The sequence below is a fragment of the Telmatherina bonti genome (genome assembly GCF_933228915.1).
Source record: "Telmatherina bonti genome assembly, chromosome: 3".
NCBI lineage: Eukaryota > Metazoa > Chordata > Actinopteri > Atheriniformes > Telmatherinidae > Telmatherina > Telmatherina bonti.
The window spans coordinates 39,600,462-39,619,771 of record NC_136621.1 but is presented as its reverse complement, the minus strand read 5'-3'; the positions used below and the strand labels follow the sequence as shown (position 1 = coordinate 39,619,771).

The following is a 19,310-nucleotide window of genomic DNA, read 5'->3' as shown; positions in this document are numbered from 1 at the left end:
TGGAAAACAAGTCAGAGGTAATAATGGGGAAAAGTGAGCAAACGTTACAATAACAAACCAAACAGGTCCTATGCTCCGGGTTTGAACGTACCGATGAAAAATAAATGCGAAAACAGAAAAACAGGTTCTTACCTCCTTGTCTAACAAAAACAAGAGAAAACTTAAACCAAACAGGCTCACAGCTTTTAACGAATGCCTGACACAACGCGATGCGAAGGATGGTACGCCCGCTTCGTCTCTATGAACCCTCCAACCAGACATGCCTTCCTTTTAAAAAAGTGGCGAGCCAGTCCCGTCCCGACCCGTCTCCTCCGACGGTCCAATGCTGGTGTCGGGCGGCGCGTCGGTCCATCGGCGCACACCTGAAAAAACACAAGAGAACACACGAGACGACCGCAGTCGTAACAACATGAATGGTATCTTGTTGCATTCGTGACGGAAGTTCGGCTCCTTTATAAGAGTCTTTATAAGACTCTTCCGTCTCATTTAGCGCTTGGTTTGTTTGTTAACGATTTTATTTTTGTATTTTTTATCATGGTCAAAAACAGAAGCTGTGTGTTTCAGCTAATATGTCAACTTTTCCCTAAAGAGCCTTAATTTTTATGGAAATCCAAGCTGCATTTTATTCGGTTGTCACCTAATCGAAGCGACATTTCTACAACGCGTTTCCACTGAACGCTGTTCGGCGTATTAGCGATAAATCTCGTCCTGTGAGACTCCATGTTGAGAAGGATGGAGAAACCAAACATTTCGGCTTGTGAAGCAGATATTTGGCTTGCTGAAAGAAGTCGTCCAGAAGCCATGTTTGACTAAAATGAAGTGGTCACATGATCACCTGGTGAGAGATGGAACTTTATAGATATATATATATATCTATATATATATAGATATAGATATATAGATAGATATAGATATATATATAGATATAGATATATAGATATATAGATATATATATATACATATATATATACATATATATATATACATATATATATATAGATATATAGATATAGAGATATCTATATCTATAGATATATATATATATATGTTTTAAGATGGGTTTCAATATTCAGTTAAATGTTTTTGATGCTGTACTTTATGTAACATTGAATGAATTATCAAAAGATATGCTCTACATTATTCAACTGCTAATAATAATTGGAAAATACCACGTTCACAAATGCAAATGGAACGGCTACAAACCTTACTTTAACGTCTTTCTTGCAGAACTGAAATTATATATCAATCCATCTTATAAAATGTGAAAAAGCAAAAAGGACCCTTTAGGCACCGAAAGAACTGCACATATTTTGACTCACAGAGACACTGACTGTTGAAACTGAATGGACAGATGGCATTGCCTCTCCCCCTCTGGCTGGTTCGGTGGTTCATTGTTTCTGGTTTTTCTTTTAATTTATGTTTTTTCTTTGTAAAATATCAATACAAGAAATAAAGTTGGGGGGAGAAAAAAAAACCTGGTGACGTGTTCCCTTCACACTCTGATATCGAGGCGTAAAAATATCTTGGCGTGTCGGTTTCCGTTAGCAGCTTTTTATTGCAACGTTTAGTTTCTAGCAGTAATACTTCACATAATTTTCTCCCATTTTGGAAAATTACATGATATATTTATATAATTTTACTTCATGTCTCTGCAGAACTGGTAGAATAACGTTGAATTTCTAGGTTTCTGGTTGGGATGGCTCATGGGGGTGAAATCCCAATCCAATCAGGATATTTTTTGTTTCACAATTTTAAAATTGATTTTTTTTTTGTTGTTGTTGTTGAAAAATAGATTTTTTTTTTTGTGTGTGTTAAAAAAAAAATTTCTTAAATTTTTTTTTGGTAATTTTTCAATTAGATCAAATTAATCCACTATAAATATTTAGTTATTTCCATTGTTTTTATTGATGTTTTTATTTGTCTTCTTGGGCATTATAGCAGCAGAATGATGGTCTGCTGGGTTGTTTTTTTCTAACTGAAATCAAGAAAAATTACGAGCAAAAAAGAAGTTTTTTTTAAAAAAAATTCATTTTTAATCTACAAAAATCAGCAATATTGGAGAATTTTGAGAATTGCAATTTAAATCGAATTGTCACCCAAACAAACCAGAATGGAATCGGGACAGCAGCGTATGGTGACGGTCCTGATGGTCCAGCTGAACGCCAGGCTACCCGGCAGCTCGCTGGACGATGCGCCGCGCCACAGGATGCAGGACGAAACGGTTTACATGTGAAGAATGAAGCCAAATCGCAGCTTTCTGTTGTTTTCACCCGACAGGAGAAAAAGCTGCTGGAGGACAGGATTGTGGAGATGACCTCCCAGCTGACGGAGGAAGAGGAGAAAGCCAAGAACCTCGGCAAGGTCAAGAACAAGCAGGAGCTGATGATGGTGGACCTTGAGGGTAAGTCGCCAACCGGGTTTTCCAGTCGCTGTTTAAAACGAGCCGCGAAGCTGCTGATGTGATGAACTCGTTGCCTCCTGTAGCTTCTGACCATTCCTCCTGTTTGCTGCGTTTACATCTGTGATGCGCTCCTTTTCCCCGTCAGAGCGTTTGAAGAAGGAGGAGAAGACGCGGCAGGAGCTGGAGAAGGCCAAACGTAAACTGGACGCCGAGACGACGGACCTGCAGGACCAGATAGCCGAGCTGCAGGCGCAGGTTGAGGAGCTGAAGATGCAGCTGGCCAAAAAGGAGGAGGAGCTGCAGGCTGCACTGGCCAGGTCAGTCAGCGTCCGCATCTTCCACGTTCAGCCGGTGCCACAGAGCTGCCGTCTGGACCACAGACCTTCCTGCTGTCAGGCTGCAACATGTTCAGCCAGAAAATCCAGGTTTTACAAGTTTCCCTGCTCCAACACCTGATTCAGATCTAATGCGACCCGATCATGCTGACCCCTCGGTCCGACTCAGGTGGAAACATGCAAAACCTGCAGGACAGCAGCCCGTGAAGAACGCCGTAGGAGACCCCGTAGCCAGGGTTTTCCTCTGTTTCAGCTCACGTGCAGTTTATTTAATCTGTGCTCCATCCGAGTCCGGTTTTACAAGTTTCCCTCCTGTAAACAAACGTCAACAACAGCAGGCTGATGCTGATGGAGCCGAACCTTCCACACGTCTGGGGAAAAGCCGCATCGAGGCGGAACGTTCCATGCCGTTGTCTCCGCAGCGACCCACTCGCAGGACGCCACGGCAAACATCTGCTGGACTGGTTTCACACACAGACGGTGATGATTGGATGTTCGTTAACGTTGACGGGCCTCGTTTAGAGCGTCGTCATTAAATCCAAGCTTTAATCGGTGTTTACAGCAGCAGTGAGGTTGTTTCAGGCGCTTCTTCCAGCTGAAAACACGGCAGTAAACACTGGACCACGCCACCAGAACCAGCTTCATGGTCGCCAGCGGAAAGAAAACTATTTGTGACACGATGGATTCATACTTATACTTTCATGGTTTTATAATATTTTCTGCTCTTTGATGGAAAAATCTTCTGGAAAATCTGAGGAAAGAAAAACAAACAAATGTTTCTTCTCTTGTAAATAAAACATTTAAATTTACACAAAAACATTTTGGTTCCAGTAAATTCTGTTGCTAAAATGAAAACTTTAACAGAGAAATAATTTTTAAAAAAAAACTAGAATAAAACAATAATAATAAAAACATGTTGAAGTTCTGATTTCAGGTTAAAAGTTTAGTGAATTAAATAAATAATTAAAGATAAATTTATGAAATAAAAGCGAAAATTTGTCTTCCAGCTGCGGAAATTTTTTTTTTATTTTTTTTTTTTATTTTTTTTTTTTACTTTAAATGACTTAATTTAGCTTTTTATTTTTTATTTAATTTAATTTAATTTAATTTTTTTTTGCGTATTTTTCATTTTTATTTCTATTATTTATAATAATAATAATAATAATAACAATAATAGTAATGGTTTTATCATTTATCCATTTTATTTTATTTTTATTCTAGTTTTTTATTGCGGATTTTAGCCGGTCCTCAGGTTACACGGTTCTCGACTGACCTTGTTTCAACTTTAGACGCTCATTAAATAAATGTAAATAAATGTAGTTTAGTAAAGTTACGATGGTCCGTATAATCTCTTACGCGACACGGAGGCCTCAGTGCGAATTTTAACTACTTGTACTGTTTTTCTATTAATATGATGGATAATACGTGTATTTAGTTATTTAGTGATCAAGATAATATCAAAATGGGGTATTTATGGATAATAATCCGACCTACGTGAAATTTTTGGTGACATCGCAGCGGCAGGAACGGAAGTCGTTCGTAAACCGAGGACAGCTGGTATTTATTTATACTGAACAGGTAAACACACGTCAACAACAGCAGAGGAATGAAAACGCGATCAGTCACCTCATAAGTTTAGTTTTATACCGTCGTCGTCTCAAAACAGCTGATTTCAGTCAGAAAAACGACACTTTTTGGCTCTTTATTCCTGTTTCTTCTGGAAAAAACGTTTTAAGTTTAAAAACGGCATTAAAAGTTCTGTTTAAATAAAGTCTGATTCTATTATGAGTTCTATCCACAGACGTGTTCACGCCATCAGGCGACGCTTCGTACGTCGACTCGGTCCTGGCAAATTCATAACCGGAATACTAAAACTCATTCAGCTGACGTTTTACAAACGTTTTAATGTTTAATCCAGTTTAAATGGAAACTGATGGCGGTCGTGTCGCAGCCGAGCCGCTCGACGTGTCGGAACAAACCAGTTTTTCTTCCTGATAAAAACAAGGATGGAGGATTAAATCAAAGATTTGATGCAAACTTCCTGAACTGAATGATCATTTTGTTCATTATTAACATGAACTGAATTTGTTTTCTTTAGATTAGAAATGGATTTTATTTGTGTTTAAAGGAGATTTGTGATGATTTATCATCAGCTGATTCATATGAAATGTAAATAAATACTCTAAATAAAGACAATAAATCTGTTTTTCTGCCCAGTTTCTCCTGTTAGCGCTGCAGGACAACCCGGCTGGTGCAGAACAGGCAAACTGCACACAGGAAATCTGACTAAAGCTGTGTTTGTCCACTTAGGAGCGACGAGGAAGCGCTCCAGAAAAACAACGCCTTGAAGCAGGTCCGGGAGCTCCAGGCCCAGCTGGCCGAGCTGCAGGAGGACCTGGAGTCGGAGAGGCTGTGCCGGAGCAAAGCCGAGAAGCTGAAGAGGGATCTGAGCGAGGAGCTGGAAGCTCTGAAGACGGAGCTGGAGGACACGTTGGACACCACGGCTGCCCAGCAGGAGCTCAGGTGCTGCTGAGGACACGAGCGAGTCCGCCGCTCAGCGGACGGTTCCCCTCTTCAATCCCGTCTCCTGCCTCTGAACCGCAGGTCCAAACGCGAGCAGGAGGTGGCCGAGCTGAAGAAGGCCATCGACGAGGAGAGCAAAAACCACGAAGCCCAGATCCAGGACATGCGGCAGAGGCACGCCACGGCGCTGGAGGAGCTGTCCGAGCAGCTGGACCAGGCCAAGCGGGTGGGTGGCCGGCGCCTGGAATCCCAGGCAGGCCGGCGCCTGGAATCCCAGGCAGGCCGGCGCCTGGAATCCCAGGAAGGCCGGCGCCTGGAATCCCAGGAAGGCCGGCGCCTGGAATCCCAGGAAGACCTCGCCGTGGCTTCTTCCTGTGAAATCTGCGCTTTTCTCTCAGTTCAAGGCCAACCTGGAGAAGAACAAGCAGTGCCTGGAGAGCGACAACAAGGAGCTGGCCGGTGAGGTGAAGAGTCTGCAGCAGGCCAAGGCCGAGTCGGAGTACCGGAGGAAGAAGGTGGAGGCTCAGCTGCAGGAGTTCACGGCCAGGGCCAGCGAGGTGGAGAGGGCCAAGGCAGAGCTGACCGACCGCTCGCACAGGCTGCAGGTAAAACACCAGGCGGTAAAACACCAGGCGGTAAAACACCAGGCAGTGGAACACCAGACGGTAAAACACCAGACTGTAAAACACCAGACTGTAAAACACCAGGCGGTAAAACACCAGGCGGTAAAACACCAGACGGTAAAACACCAGACTGTAAAACACCAGAAAGTAAAACACCAGGCGGTGAAACACCAGGCGGTAAAACACCAGACTGTAAAACACCAGAAAGTAAAACACCAGGCGGTGAAACACCAGGCGGTAAAACACCAGACTGTAAAACACCAGACGGTAAAACACCAGGCAGTGAAACACCAGGCGGTAAAACACCAGACTGTAAAACACCAGGCGGTAAAACACCAGACTGTAAAACACCAGGCGGTAAAACACCAGACTGTAAAACACCAGGCGGTAAAACACCAGACTGTAAAACACCAGGCGGTAAAACACCAGACTGTAAAACACCAGGCGGTGAAACACCAGGCGGTAAAACACCAGAAAGTAAAACACCAGGCGGTAAAACACCAGGCGGTGAAACATCAGGCGGTAAAACACCAGGCGGTAAAACACCAGAAAGTAAAACACCAGGCGGTAAAACACCAGGCGGTAAAACACCACACGGTAAAACACCAGGCGGTAAAACACCAGAAAGTAAAACACCAGGCGGTAAAACACCAGAAAGTAAAACACCAGGCGGTAAAACACCAGACTGTAAAACACCAGACGGTAAAACACCAGAAAGTAAAACACCAGGCGGTAAAACACCAGACTGTAAAACACCAGACGGTAAAACACCAGAAAGTAAAACACCAGGCGGTAAAACACCAGGCGGTAAAACACCAGGCGGTAAAACACCAGACGGTAAAACACCAGGCGGTAAAACACCAGATAGTAAAACACCAGGTAGTAAAACACCAGGTGGTAAAACACCAGGCGGTAAAACACCAGGCGGTAAAACACCAGGCGTTGAAACATCAGGCGGTGAAACACCAGACTGTAAAACACCAGACTGTGAAACACCAGGCGGTGAAACACCAGGCGGTAAAACACCAGGCGGTAAAACACCAGGCGGTGAAACACCAGGCGGTGAAACACCAGGCGGTAAAACACCAGGCGGTGAAACACCAGGCGGTAAAACACCAGGCGGTAAAACACCAGACGGTAAAACACCAGACGGTAAAACACCAGGCGGTAAAACACCAGGCGGTAAAACACCAGGCGGTAAAACACCAGGCGGTAAAACACCAGGCGGTAAAACACCAGATAGTAAAACACCAGGCAGTAAAACACCAGGCGGTAAAACACCAGGCGGTAAAACACCAGATAGTAAAACACCAGGCGGTAAAACACCAGATAGTAAAACACCAGACGGTAAAACACCAGGCAGTAAAACACCAGACGGTGAAACACCAGGCGGTAAAACACCAGATAGTAAAACACCAGACGGTAAAACACCAGGCAGTAAAACACCAGACGGTGAAACACCAGGCGGTAAAACACCAGATAGTAAAACACCAGGCGGTAAAACACCAGATAGTAAAACACCAGGCGGTAAAACACCAGGCGGTAAAACACCAGACGGTAAAACACCAGACGGTAAAACACCAGGCGGTAAAACACCAGGCGGTAAAACACCAGGCGGTAAAACACCAGACGGTAAAACACCAGACGGTAAAACACCAGGCGGTAAAACACCAGGCGGTAAAACACCAGGCGGTAAAACACCAGACGGTAAAACACCAGACTGTAAAACACCAGGCGGTAAAACACCAGGCGGTAAAACACCAGGCGGTAAAACACCAGGCGGTAAAACACCAGGCGGTAAAACACCAGGCGGTAAAACACCAGGCGGTAAAACACCAGGCGGTAAAACACCAGACTGTAAAACACCAGGCGGTAAAACACCAGGCGGTAAAACACCAGACTGTAAAACACCAGGCGGTAAAACACCAGACTGTAAAACACCAGGCGGTAAAACACCAGGCGGTAAAACACCAGGCGGTAAAACACCAGGCGGTAAAACACCAGGCGGTAAAACACCAGGCGGTAAAACACCAGGCGGTAAAACACCAGGCGGTAAAACACCAGGCGGTAAAACACCAGGCGGTAAAACACCAGACTGTAAAACACCAGACTGTAAAACACCAGACTGTAAAACACCAGACTGTAAAACACCAGACTGTAAAACACCAGACGGTAAAACACCAGGCGGTAAAACACCAGGCGGTAAAACACCAGACGGTAAAACACCAGGCGGTAAAACACCAGGCGGTAAAACACCAGACGGTAAAACACCAGACGGTAAAACACCAGGCGGTAAAACACCAGGCGGTAAAACACCAGACGGTGAAACACCAGACTGTAAAACACCAGACGGTAAAACACCAGACGGTAAAACACCAGACGGTAAAACACCAGACGGTAAAACACCAGACTGTAAAACACCAGGCGGTAAAACACCAGACTGTAAAACACCAGGCGGTGAAACACCAGGCGGTAAAACACCAGACTGTAAAACACCAGGCGGTGAAACACCAGGCGGTAAAACACCAGGCGGTAAAACACCAGACTGTAAAACACCAGACTGTAAAACACCAGACTGTAAAACACCAGGCGGTAAAACACCAGGCGGTAAAACACCAGGCGGTAAAACACCAGACGGTAAAACACCAGACGGTAAAACACCAGACGGTAAAACACCAGACGGTAAAACACCAGGCGGTAAAACACCAGGCGGTAAAACACCAGGCGGTAAAACACCAGACGGTAAAACACCAGACTGTAAAACACCAGACTGTAAAACACCAGGCGGTAAAACACCAGGCAGTAAAACACCAGGCGGTGAAACACCAGACTGTAAAACACCAGGCGGTAAAACACCAGGCGGTAAAACACCAGGCGGTAAAACACCAGACTGTAAAACACCAGACTGTAAAACACCAGACGGTAAAACACCAGACGGTAAAACACCAGGCGGTAAAACACCAGGCGGTAAAACACCAGGCGGTAAAACACCAGGCGGTAAAACACCAGACTGTAAAACACCAGACTGTAAAACACCAGACTGTAAAACACCAGACGGTAAAACACCAGACGGTAAAACACCAGACTGTGAAACACCAGGCGGTGAAACACCAGACTGTAAAACACCAGGCGGTAAAACACCAGGCGGTAAAACACCAGACTGTAAAACACCAGGCGGTAAAACACCAGGCGGTAAAACACCAGGCGGTGAAACACCAGACTGTAAAACACCAGGCGGTAAAACACCAGGCGGTAAAACACCAGGCGGTAAAACACCAGGCGGTAAAACACCAGGCGGTAAAACACCAGGCGGTAAAACACCAGACTGTAAAACACCAGACGGTAAAACACCAGACTGTAAAACACCAGACTGTAAAACACCAGACGGTAAAACACCAGACGGTAAAACACCAGGCGGTAAAACACCAGGCGGTAAAACACCAGGCGGTAAAACACCAGACTGTAAAACACCAGACGGTAAAACACCAGACGGTAAAACACCAGACGGTAAAACACCAGACTGTAAAACACCAGACTGTAAAACACCAGGCGGTAAAACACCAGGCGGTAAAACACCAGGCGGTGAAACACCAGACGGTAAAACACCAGACGGTAAAACACCAGACGGTAAAACACCAGGCGGTAAAACACCAGACTGTAAAACACCAGGCGGTAAAACACCAGACTGTAAAACACCAGGCGGTAAAACACCAGACTGTAAAACACCAGGCGGTAAAACACCAGACGGTAAAACACCAGGCGGTAAAACACCAGACGGTAAAACACCAGACGGTAAAACACCAGACGGTAAAACACCAGACTGTAAAACACCAGACTGTAAAACACCAGGCGGTAAAACACCAGGCAGTAAAACACCAGGCGGTGAAACACCAGACTGTAAAACACCAGACTGTAAAACACCAGGCGGTAAAACACCAGACGGTAAAACACCAGACTGTAAAACACCAGGCGGTAAAACACCAGACGGTAAAACACCAGGCGGTAAAACACCAGACTGTAAAACACCAGGCGGTAAAACACCAGACTGTAAAACACCAGACTGTAAAACACCAGGCGGTAAAACACCAGGCGGTAAAACACCAGGCGGTGAAACACCAGACTGTAAAACACCAGACTGTAAAACACCAGGCGGTAAAACACCAGACGGTAAAACACCAGGCGGTAAAACACCAGACTGTAAAACACCAGACGGTAAAACACCAGGCGGTAAAACACCAGACTGTAAAACACCAGGCGGTAAAACACCAGACTGTAAAACACCAGACTGTAAAACACCAGGCGGTAAAACACCAGGCGGTAAAACACCAGACTGTAAAACACCAGACTGTAAAACACCAGACGGTAAAACACCAGGCGGTAAAACACCAGACTGTAAAACACCAGGCGGTGAAACACCAGGCGGTAAAACACCAGACTGTAAAACACCAGACGGTAAAACACCAGGCGGTAAAACACCAGGCGGTGAAACACCAGACTGTAAAACACCAGGCGGTAAAACACCAGGCGGTGAAACACCAGACTGTAAAACACCAGACTGTAAAACACCAGGCGGTGAAACACCAGGCGGTAAAACACCAGGCGGTAAAACACCAGACTGTAAAACACCAGACTGTAAAACACCAGGCGGTAAAACACCAGACTGTAAAACACCAGGCGGTGAAACACCAGACTGTAAAACACCAGACTGTAAAACACCAGACGGTAAAACACCAGACGGTAAAACACCAGACTGTAAAACACCAGACTGTAAGACACCAGACTGTAAAACACCAGACTGTAAAACACCAGGCGGTAAAACACCAGGCGGTAAAACACCAGGCGGTAAAACACCAGACTGTAAAACACCAGACTGTAAAACACCAGACGGTAAAACACCAGGCGGTAAAACACCAGGCGGTAAAACACCAGGCGGTAAAACACCAGACTGTAAAACACCAGGCGGTAAAACACCAGACTGTAAAACACCAGGCGGTAAAACACCAGACTGTAAAACACCAGGCGGTAAAACACCAGACTGTAAAACACCAGGCGGTGAAACACCAGACTGTAAAATACCAGGCGGTAAAACACCAGGCGGTAAAACACCAGGCGGTAAAACACCAGACTGTAAAACACCAGGCGGTAAAACACCAGGCGGTGAAACACCAGGCGGTAAAACACCAGACGGTAAAACACCAGGCGGTAAAACACCAGACTGTAAAACACCAGACGGTAAAACACCAGGCGGTAAAACACCAGACTGTAAAACACCAGACGGTAAAACACCAGGCGGTGAAACACCAGGCGGTAAAACACCAGACTGTAAAACACCAGACTGTAAAACACCAGACTGTAAAACACCAGACGGTAAAACACCAGGCGGTGAAACACCAGGCGGTAAAACACCAGACGGTAAAACACCAGACTGTAAAACACCAGACTGTAAAACACCAGGCGGTGAAACACCAGACGGTAAAACACCAGGCGGTAAAACACCAGACGGTAAAACACCAGGCGGTGAAACACCAGGCGGTAAAACACCAGACGGTGAAACACCAGACTGTAAAACACCAGGCGGTGAAACACCAGACGGTAAAACACCAGGCGGTAAAACACCAGACGGTAAAACACCAGGCGGTGAAACACCAGGCGGTAAAACACCAGACGGTAAAACACCAGGCGGTAAAACACCAGGCGGTAAAACACCAGACGGTAAAACTTACCAGCGGCGCTGAGCTTCTTCGCTCCGGATTGTCGTAGCGGGCAACAGCGTCAGGGTCAAAGTGAAACTAGAGAGCTGAAACTTTCTAACTGTAGAGACACATCGCTGAGTTGCCAGGTATCATTAACCTGTCCTGATTAATGTCTGACTAGATTCTAACTTTTAGATTGATTTATTTTTACAACCCAAATTCAGAGACTCTCCATCCAGATCCTGGCAGAAGGTTTCATTCAGACCAGAACCTCTCGCCATAAAACCAGCTAACATCTGCTGTCGGACTCATGAACACTCATCCTGCCTGAACTGGACACTTTATAACTCCAGTCACTTAGATAAGTCATGTCACATCGGTTTCCACGGCTGTTTGGATGCTACTGTTCATATATGCATGTCTGCATAAGAGATTTCTTTTACTTCTACTTTTATTATATATTTTTAACAAAAAAAAGTATGTATATATGTTCATTTCTCTGCATGCCCTCACCTTATTTGTAAAATAGTTGTAAAATAGCTGCATTTCTACTTTTATATTATTATTCAGTGTTTTTATTAGTATTTTTGATTTCTGATTATTTATCACATCTTCATCACCATCACTACCATGTTGCTAAGAGACCTCTATTTTCACCTGGACATGATGATGAAGACACTTCCTGTCAGACTTTCCACCAATCAGAGAGCTTAAACTGACGGTAACGTCCAATCAGGAGCAGCCAAAGATCAACAAGTGATGAGAAAAGCAGGAAAATAATGATCCTCTATGGCTGGAATAAAGCCAAGAAGACGTTTGGGATGCAGCTGAGGTGGAGGTGCTGCAGTGAGGATAGCAGGTAGATAGTAGCAGGAAGACATGTGGAAACATGGAAACTGTGTGTGTGTGTGTGTGTTTAAGACGTGAGAGAATGAAGCTGGGTCGCTGCTGATCTATGTGTGTTATTTCTACAAACTTCTGGTTGCTCTTTATGCTGCTTTATCTGTTCATACATTCATTTTACATCATTTTAGCCTCAGAATCTGACAGCTGAGGCTGAAAACATCCCGTTTCCATGGAAACGTCAGGCCTACATGCTGACTGGGGTTGAGACGAAGGGTCGTGTCTGTTTTTAATGTCAGATGGAGCTGGACAACGTTTCTGCTTTGCTGGAGGAGGCGGAGAAGAAAGGTGTGAAACTGGCCAAAGAAGTGGACAACCTGAACGGCAAGCTGCAGGACTCGGAGGTAAAGCCCAGAAAATCCGCTTTTCCTGCCAGTCGGAAGTCTCCGCACGCTAACGGACGTGTCTTCCGTCTGACCCGAAGGAGCTGCTGCAGGAGGAGACTCGCCAGAAGCTGAACCTGAGCGCTCAGATCCGCCAGCTGGAGGTGGAGAAGAGCAACCTGCTGGAGCAGCAGGAGGAGGAAGAGGAGGCGCGGCACGGCCTGGAGAAGCAGCTGCAGGCGGCGCAGGCGCAGGTGATCTCACACACACACACACACACACACACAGAGGCTGGAGTTTCCAGCTGCATGTAGGGCCCTATAAAATCTGTTTTATTTTTTCCTGAATTCTGTTTTTTCCATTATATATTTTTTGGGAATCCCCCTTTTCTTTCTTTCTTTCTTTCTTTTTTTTAAAAAACTTTTTACTCCTATTTTACTTCCAAAAACCTTGTTTTATTTTTATTTAAATAACTATAATGTACACAAATTAAATAAAAATGTCCTGAATACATTAAAGTGCATGAAAAACAAGCTGTAAGTTGTGGAGTTGTCTGGTTGGAGAAACCGTTCCATGGAGACAACATCCACCGGGAAGTTTTGCTTTTTAACTCCTGTGATAAAAGACGAGGAAAACATTCATTTACACATGTAATACTAAACGTGTTTTAATTATTGATGTTAAATATGATTATTATTATGATTATTAATATCAATTGTTTGACTGTTCAGATTATGTTTATTTGATTATAAATTTTATTTTAATGCTTTTTACATGTTCAGAAAGTAATGCCTTTTGTTCTTATTGTATGTGCATGTCAGCCAGATTCCCACATGGGATGAGGGTTTTTTTTTTTAATTCTGATGCATAATCTATTAATCTGTATCTTTTTTTTTTTTTTTAGAAAATCTATATTCAGTTATCTTTTTATATTGTTATTGCATCGTACTTTTCCTTGTTCTTCACGTGGTTTTTGGACACGATGTCACTGCGTGTATTTTTACTTTTCAAGTCATCGGAGTGTTGACAGAAACATCAGTTCACCAGAACCAGAAAAGTCGTTGGGGAACTGCTCGGCTCTGTACCGACGGATTATCGTTGAGTTCCGCAGTTTTTTCACTGACGAAGCCAGAGTAGCGTGCAGCCGCTTCGCCGTGCTTACATTGTTTTGAAGAGGGAGGGGTGCCACCAGATTTCTTTGCCTCCATGCAGTTTTCTCCAGACAAACGTTCCTTCTCCACATGATAACGGTGATGTTCCGCGTTTAAAAACATTCTGTTTTAATTGGCTAATTCCGCGATTCCATGATCGCGGACAGTATAGGGCCGTATGCATGCAGGACGTATCAGATAAACATGTTTTTCCTGCAGCTGTTTGAGACCAAGAAGAAGCTGGAGGAGGACGTGGGAGCGATGGACAGTCTGGAGGAGGTGAAGAGGAAACTCCAGAAAGACGTGGAGCTCACCACCCAGCGTCTGGAGGAGAAGACCATGGCCATGGACAAGATGGAGAAGACCAAGAACCGGCTGCAGCAGGAGCTGGACGACCAGCTGGTGGAGCTGGACCACCAGAGGCAGATCGTCTCCAACCTGGAGAAGAAGCAGAAGAAGTTCGACCAGGTACGCAGATCCTCAGAGAGGCCCAGGTGGGATGGTGTCTGTCGCTGTTCTGAAGCTTCGCTGTCTGCTAGATGCTGGCCGAGGAGAAGAGCGTGTCGGCTCGCTACGCTGAGGAACGCGACCGAGCGGAGGCGGAGGCCAGAGAGAAGGAGACCAGAGCTCTGTCTCTGGCCAAGGCTCTGGAGGAGGCCTTGGACGCCAAGGAGGAGCTGGAGAGGTTCAACAAGCAGCTCCGCGCCGACATGGAAGACCTGATGAGCTCCAAGGACGACGTGGGGAAGAACGTGAGAGTCCCGTCCCTGCTCCAGTCCTCTTCGCCAAATCTTCTCCTCATCTTCTGATTTTCCTCCAATCTTCACGTCGCCGCAGGTCCACGAACTGGAGAAGTCCAAGCGCACGCTAGAGCAGCAAGTGGGCGAGATGCGGACGCAGCTGGAGGAGCTGGAGGACGAGCTGCAGGCCACGGAGGACGCCAAGCTGCGTCTGGAGGTCAACATGCAGGCCATGAAGGCTCAGTTTGAGCGAGACCTGCAGGCCAGAGACGAGCAGGGAGAGGAGAAGAAGAGAGCGCTGGTCAAACAGGTTGGACCGTTCAGACTTCTGTTGGGTCTCAGAAAGCCGACATGCAAGCTGAGCGACCGTGTCTGCAGGTCCGTGAGATGGAGGCAGAGCTGGAGGATGAGAGGAAGCAGAGGACTCTGGCTATCGCCGCCAAGAAGAAGCTGGAGATGGACCTGAATGAGCTGGAGGGTCAGATCGAAGCTGCCAACAAAGGCAGAGAAGAAGCCATGAAACAGCTGAAAAAGCTGCAGGTACGGACACACTCCCTGTCCCAGACCAGACCGAGCCTTTAGCTCGCTGTGTGTGTGACGCTGTGACTCCCGCAGGCTCAGATGAAGGACTACCAGCGAGAGCTGGAGGAGGCCAGAGCCTCCAGGGACGAGATCTTCACCCAGTCCAAGGAGAACGAGAAGAAGTTCAAGAGCTTGGAGGCTGAAATCTTGCAGCTTCAGGAGGTGAGAGCAGCTTTTCTTCTGCTGGAACAAAACGCTGCTGTGTGTGTGTGTAAAGACTGACCGGCGGTGTGTGTCTGCAGGACCATGCAGCATCCGAACGAGCACGAAGACACGCCGAGCAGGAGAGGGACGAGCTGGCTGATGAGATCTCCAACAGCGCTGCTGGAAAGTCAGTGGAAGAAGAAGTGATGGGTTGGGATGAGCTGCTGGGTTTAGTTCAGAGGTCACGCTCGGCGCACGTTTAGGGCCGAAGCAGGAACATAACGGCGTAATGAAGAAGAATTATAGGTCCCATAAAATGCTAAATTCCCTTTTAAAGGTTTACTAACAGTCATGTGTCTCCATGGCCAACAGGAGACGATTCTGTCTCCTCTCACTTCCTACAGTTTGAGGCTGCGTTCCCATCAGGATAGTCCGCTAGACCCGGTCCGATTGGGGACTCGGTCCAGCTGCAGGGGGGTGTATCCATGCAGATCAAGATCGTGTTCACGCTGCACTTTGGTCAAACCAGTCAAACCATTAGAATAATATCTCCCCATTCCCACCAGAGGTGGCGCTGCGCTAGTATTTATCAGAAGAGAGGACCAGACCGGCGTGAAGAAGAAACCTGTCAGTTAAACATGGAGACCAAACTATGGCTGTTTTGGGTTTTTATTGTGTCTTATGCGAGTATACTGCAGAAATCCACTGCAACAATGGACGCAGTATGAACACCAGACGAGGCAGAGGAGCCTTAACACCATCGCTATGGATTTACCCACAATGCAATGCTACACCACATGCAGAAAGGGACTTTTTTTGTAGTCCGCTTCCTGTATTTGGTCCGCTTGAAGCGAAACCGAGACCTGCGTTTGTCTGAATCAGAATTAGTTTGGTGCGTTCACATTTCCTCAAAGGAAGCGGATTTTCTGAGCAAAGGGACTCCGATCGGATCAGAAAGGCTGATCTAAACGTGTCTTTGATGAATGTTCTGCGCAACCAGGGGGGCCGAGATCTTTCTCTTTGTGACCACATGAAAAGTAAATAACCACTCCCCTCAGTAGCAGATAACTGTGGGGAGAGCATAGACTGTATATAAAAGATGGGCGGAGCCTCCATGACGTCACCCGTAGGTTTCTGAAGAGCTGAATTGAAGCTCGGTGGGCGGTTCCTACCATCACCATGTTGGCAGGGGCATGCGTGTCGTCTCTCCCGGAAAATACAAATATGGTCAAAGAGGTGGAGCTGAGAGGGGGGCTGTGAGCGTCATGGTGGATGATTGACATCGAGCAAACTCCGAGCTTTCTGTAGCTAAGAGCTAACCAAGCTAACCTGGAGATAACGGAGGTAAGCGGGCTAAAGCTAAGTCACGTTGTTCACCGGCTAAAAAATGTGGTTGTTCTACGTTCTTCTGACTTGAAGCCAGAGATCGGGTACCTGTCAATCAAAAGGACACAAATATGTCGAACTTCGAGATTAAATTACTTTTAAACGGTCAAGTTAGAAAAAAATTCACTCCCGCCTCAGTTGTCATGAAGGTAAACGTGACCTATTAAACCTAAAATGGATTTTTGTACCAGGCTGTAAACATGTTTATTTTTCTGCTGTAAATGTGTTTATTTCTGCCGTAAGCATGTTTATTTCTGCAACCTACGGGTGACGTCACGGAGGCTCCGCCCATCTTCCATATACAGTCTATGGTTTTAACTCACTGTATGATCAGCTGGTTGTCTGGAACTGGTCTGAAATGATCACAGACTGTTGTAACAATCAGCTGATGAACATGAAAACATTCTGTTAGCAGAGGACATGCAAACGGTATGGTGACCTGTGGAACTTTGTGCATCAGGTCGTCTCTGCTGGAGGAGAAGAGGAGGCTGGAGGCTCGGATCTCCCAGCTGGAAGAGGAGCTGGAGGAGGATCAGGGCAACATGGAGCTGCTCAACGACCGCCTGCGGAAGACTAACATGCAGGTAGATGCACGCCAGCAGTTTGACATGTAACACCAGCAACCTTTTGTCTGTGAGAAGCATTGCCTGGTTTCCTCTGGCAGGTGGACACCCTGAACACGGAGCTGGCAGCAGAACGCGGCGCCGCGCAGAAGAGCGAGAACGCTCGGCAGCAGATGGAGCGGCAGAACAAGGTCTCTGATCGCTCAGAAACACAACTTGGTGATTAATCATCCAGTTTAATGGGAATAACACTGTTTTTTGTCTGACATTCAGGAGTTGAAGGCCAAGCTCTCAGAGCTGGAAGGAGCCGTGAAGTCCAAATTCAAGGCGTCCATTACGGCCCTGGAGGCCAAGATCCTGCAGCTAGAGGAGCAGCTGGAGCAGGAAGCCAAGTAAGTGTCTGCTTCAGCTTCCCAAAGACTGCGAAGAAGGAATGATCAAGGTTTTTTTTTTTATAACTCATCCATTTAGAAGTCCTTTAAGTCTGTATTATTAGGGGCGTGTCCTTTTGATTGACAGGTACGTGATATCAAACTGCAAGAAGACAATGTAGCACAACGGTGGTTTATAGCAAGTTAACAGCATGACTCAGCTTTAGCCCACTACACCTCCGTTAGCTGGTTAGCTTCTATTAGATGAGTTAGCTCCAGTTAGCTACTTAGCTCCCGTTAGCTGGTTAGCTCCCATTAGCTTGTTAGCTTGTTAGCTCCTATTGGTTGGGTTAGTTCCCGTCAGCTTGTTAGCTCCCATTGGCTGGTTAGCTCCTATTAGCTGGGTTAGCTACCGTTAGCTGCTTAGCTCCCGTTAGCTGGTTAGCTCCATATGAAGGTGGTCTGTGTTGGGTTTTTGAAACATAGAATCAGCTTGCCATTAAAGAAGCCTGATATGAGTCGCATACTTGTAAAAAATTGAATTTTCCTGCAGGATTAATGAAACCTGAACTAGTCTGATCCTGGAGAGCTTTCCAAGAACACCTGAGTTCCCTCGTCTGCATGTCAATGAGCTCTGCAGCAGCCTGGTAATGAGACGTTCAGGTCATCCAGGTGTGTTGGAGAACAGATACACGTAGAAGTTGCAGCTTGAGAGATCTCCAGGACCAGACTTAGACGCTCCTGCTCTGAATTTCAGGCTGGAGAGTCTTCCTGAATGAGTAGGATTAGGTGGTTTTGAGTGGATTCGGTTCCTCATGTCTGGAAAAGGAAGCCTTCATTTCTCCTGTGCAACTTCTAGGGAGAGAGCTGCAGCTAACAAAATGGTCCGTCGTACGGAGAAGAAGCTGAAGGAGGTGATGATGCAGGTGGAGGACGAGCGTCGTCATGCTGACCAATACAAAGAGCAGGTAGTGAACCGGGAGGATAAAAGAGAAAGGAGTCTGTTTGATTCGACTTCCTCTCACTCTCCCTTGGCTTCTCCTCTCAGATGGAGAAGGCCAATTCCCGTATGAAGCAGCTGAAGCGTCAGCTGGAGGAGGCAGAGGAGGAGGCCACCAGAGCAAACGCCTCCCGCAGGAAGCTGCAGAGGGAGCTGGACGACGCCACTGAGGCCAGCGAGGGTCTCACCCGAGAGGTCAACTCCCTGAAGAACCGCCTCAGGTATGAAGATGTTTCCACCTGCGAATCTCTGTCAGCAACCTCCCAGACATATCTTTGTGTGTGTATACATATATATATATATATATATATATATATATATATATATATATAGATATATATATATATGCCCTGCGATGGACTGGCGAGCTGTCCAGGGTGTACCCTGCCTGTCGCCCAAAGCCGGCGGTTCGGAAAATGAATGAATGAATGAAAATATATATATATATATATATATATATATATATATACATATATATATATATGTGCGTGTGTATACATGTGTATACATACATACATACATCTGTATAAATGCAATGTGTATACATGTGTGTGTATATGTGTATATATATG

The 19,310-nt window shown here is 45.9% G+C and overlaps 1 protein-coding gene across 1 annotated transcript in view; it reads left to right on the top strand.

Moving 5' to 3' along the window:
- Positions 1 to 19,310, top strand: part of myh10 (myosin, heavy chain 10, non-muscle) — an 83,112-nt gene that overhangs the window by 57,436 nt on the left and 6,366 nt on the right. The window contains exons 26-43 of the mRNA XM_079265005.1: positions 2,278 to 2,401; positions 2,547 to 2,718; positions 5,047 to 5,259; positions 5,341 to 5,485; positions 5,658 to 5,864; positions 12,718 to 12,822; positions 12,903 to 13,055; positions 14,172 to 14,420; positions 14,492 to 14,704; positions 14,790 to 15,002; positions 15,071 to 15,232; positions 15,308 to 15,436; positions 15,517 to 15,605; positions 17,265 to 17,388; positions 17,469 to 17,558; positions 17,641 to 17,759; positions 18,598 to 18,706; positions 18,787 to 18,959. Coding sequence (XP_079121131.1) covers positions 2,278 to 2,401; positions 2,547 to 2,718; positions 5,047 to 5,259; positions 5,341 to 5,485; positions 5,658 to 5,864; positions 12,718 to 12,822; positions 12,903 to 13,055; positions 14,172 to 14,420; positions 14,492 to 14,704; positions 14,790 to 15,002; positions 15,071 to 15,232; positions 15,308 to 15,436; positions 15,517 to 15,605; positions 17,265 to 17,388; positions 17,469 to 17,558; positions 17,641 to 17,759; positions 18,598 to 18,706; positions 18,787 to 18,959 — 2,789 coding nt within the window. The remainder of the gene's footprint in view (positions 1 to 2,277; positions 2,402 to 2,546; positions 2,719 to 5,046; positions 5,260 to 5,340; positions 5,486 to 5,657; positions 5,865 to 12,717; positions 12,823 to 12,902; positions 13,056 to 14,171; positions 14,421 to 14,491; positions 14,705 to 14,789; positions 15,003 to 15,070; positions 15,233 to 15,307; positions 15,437 to 15,516; positions 15,606 to 17,264; positions 17,389 to 17,468; positions 17,559 to 17,640; positions 17,760 to 18,597; positions 18,707 to 18,786; positions 18,960 to 19,310) is intronic.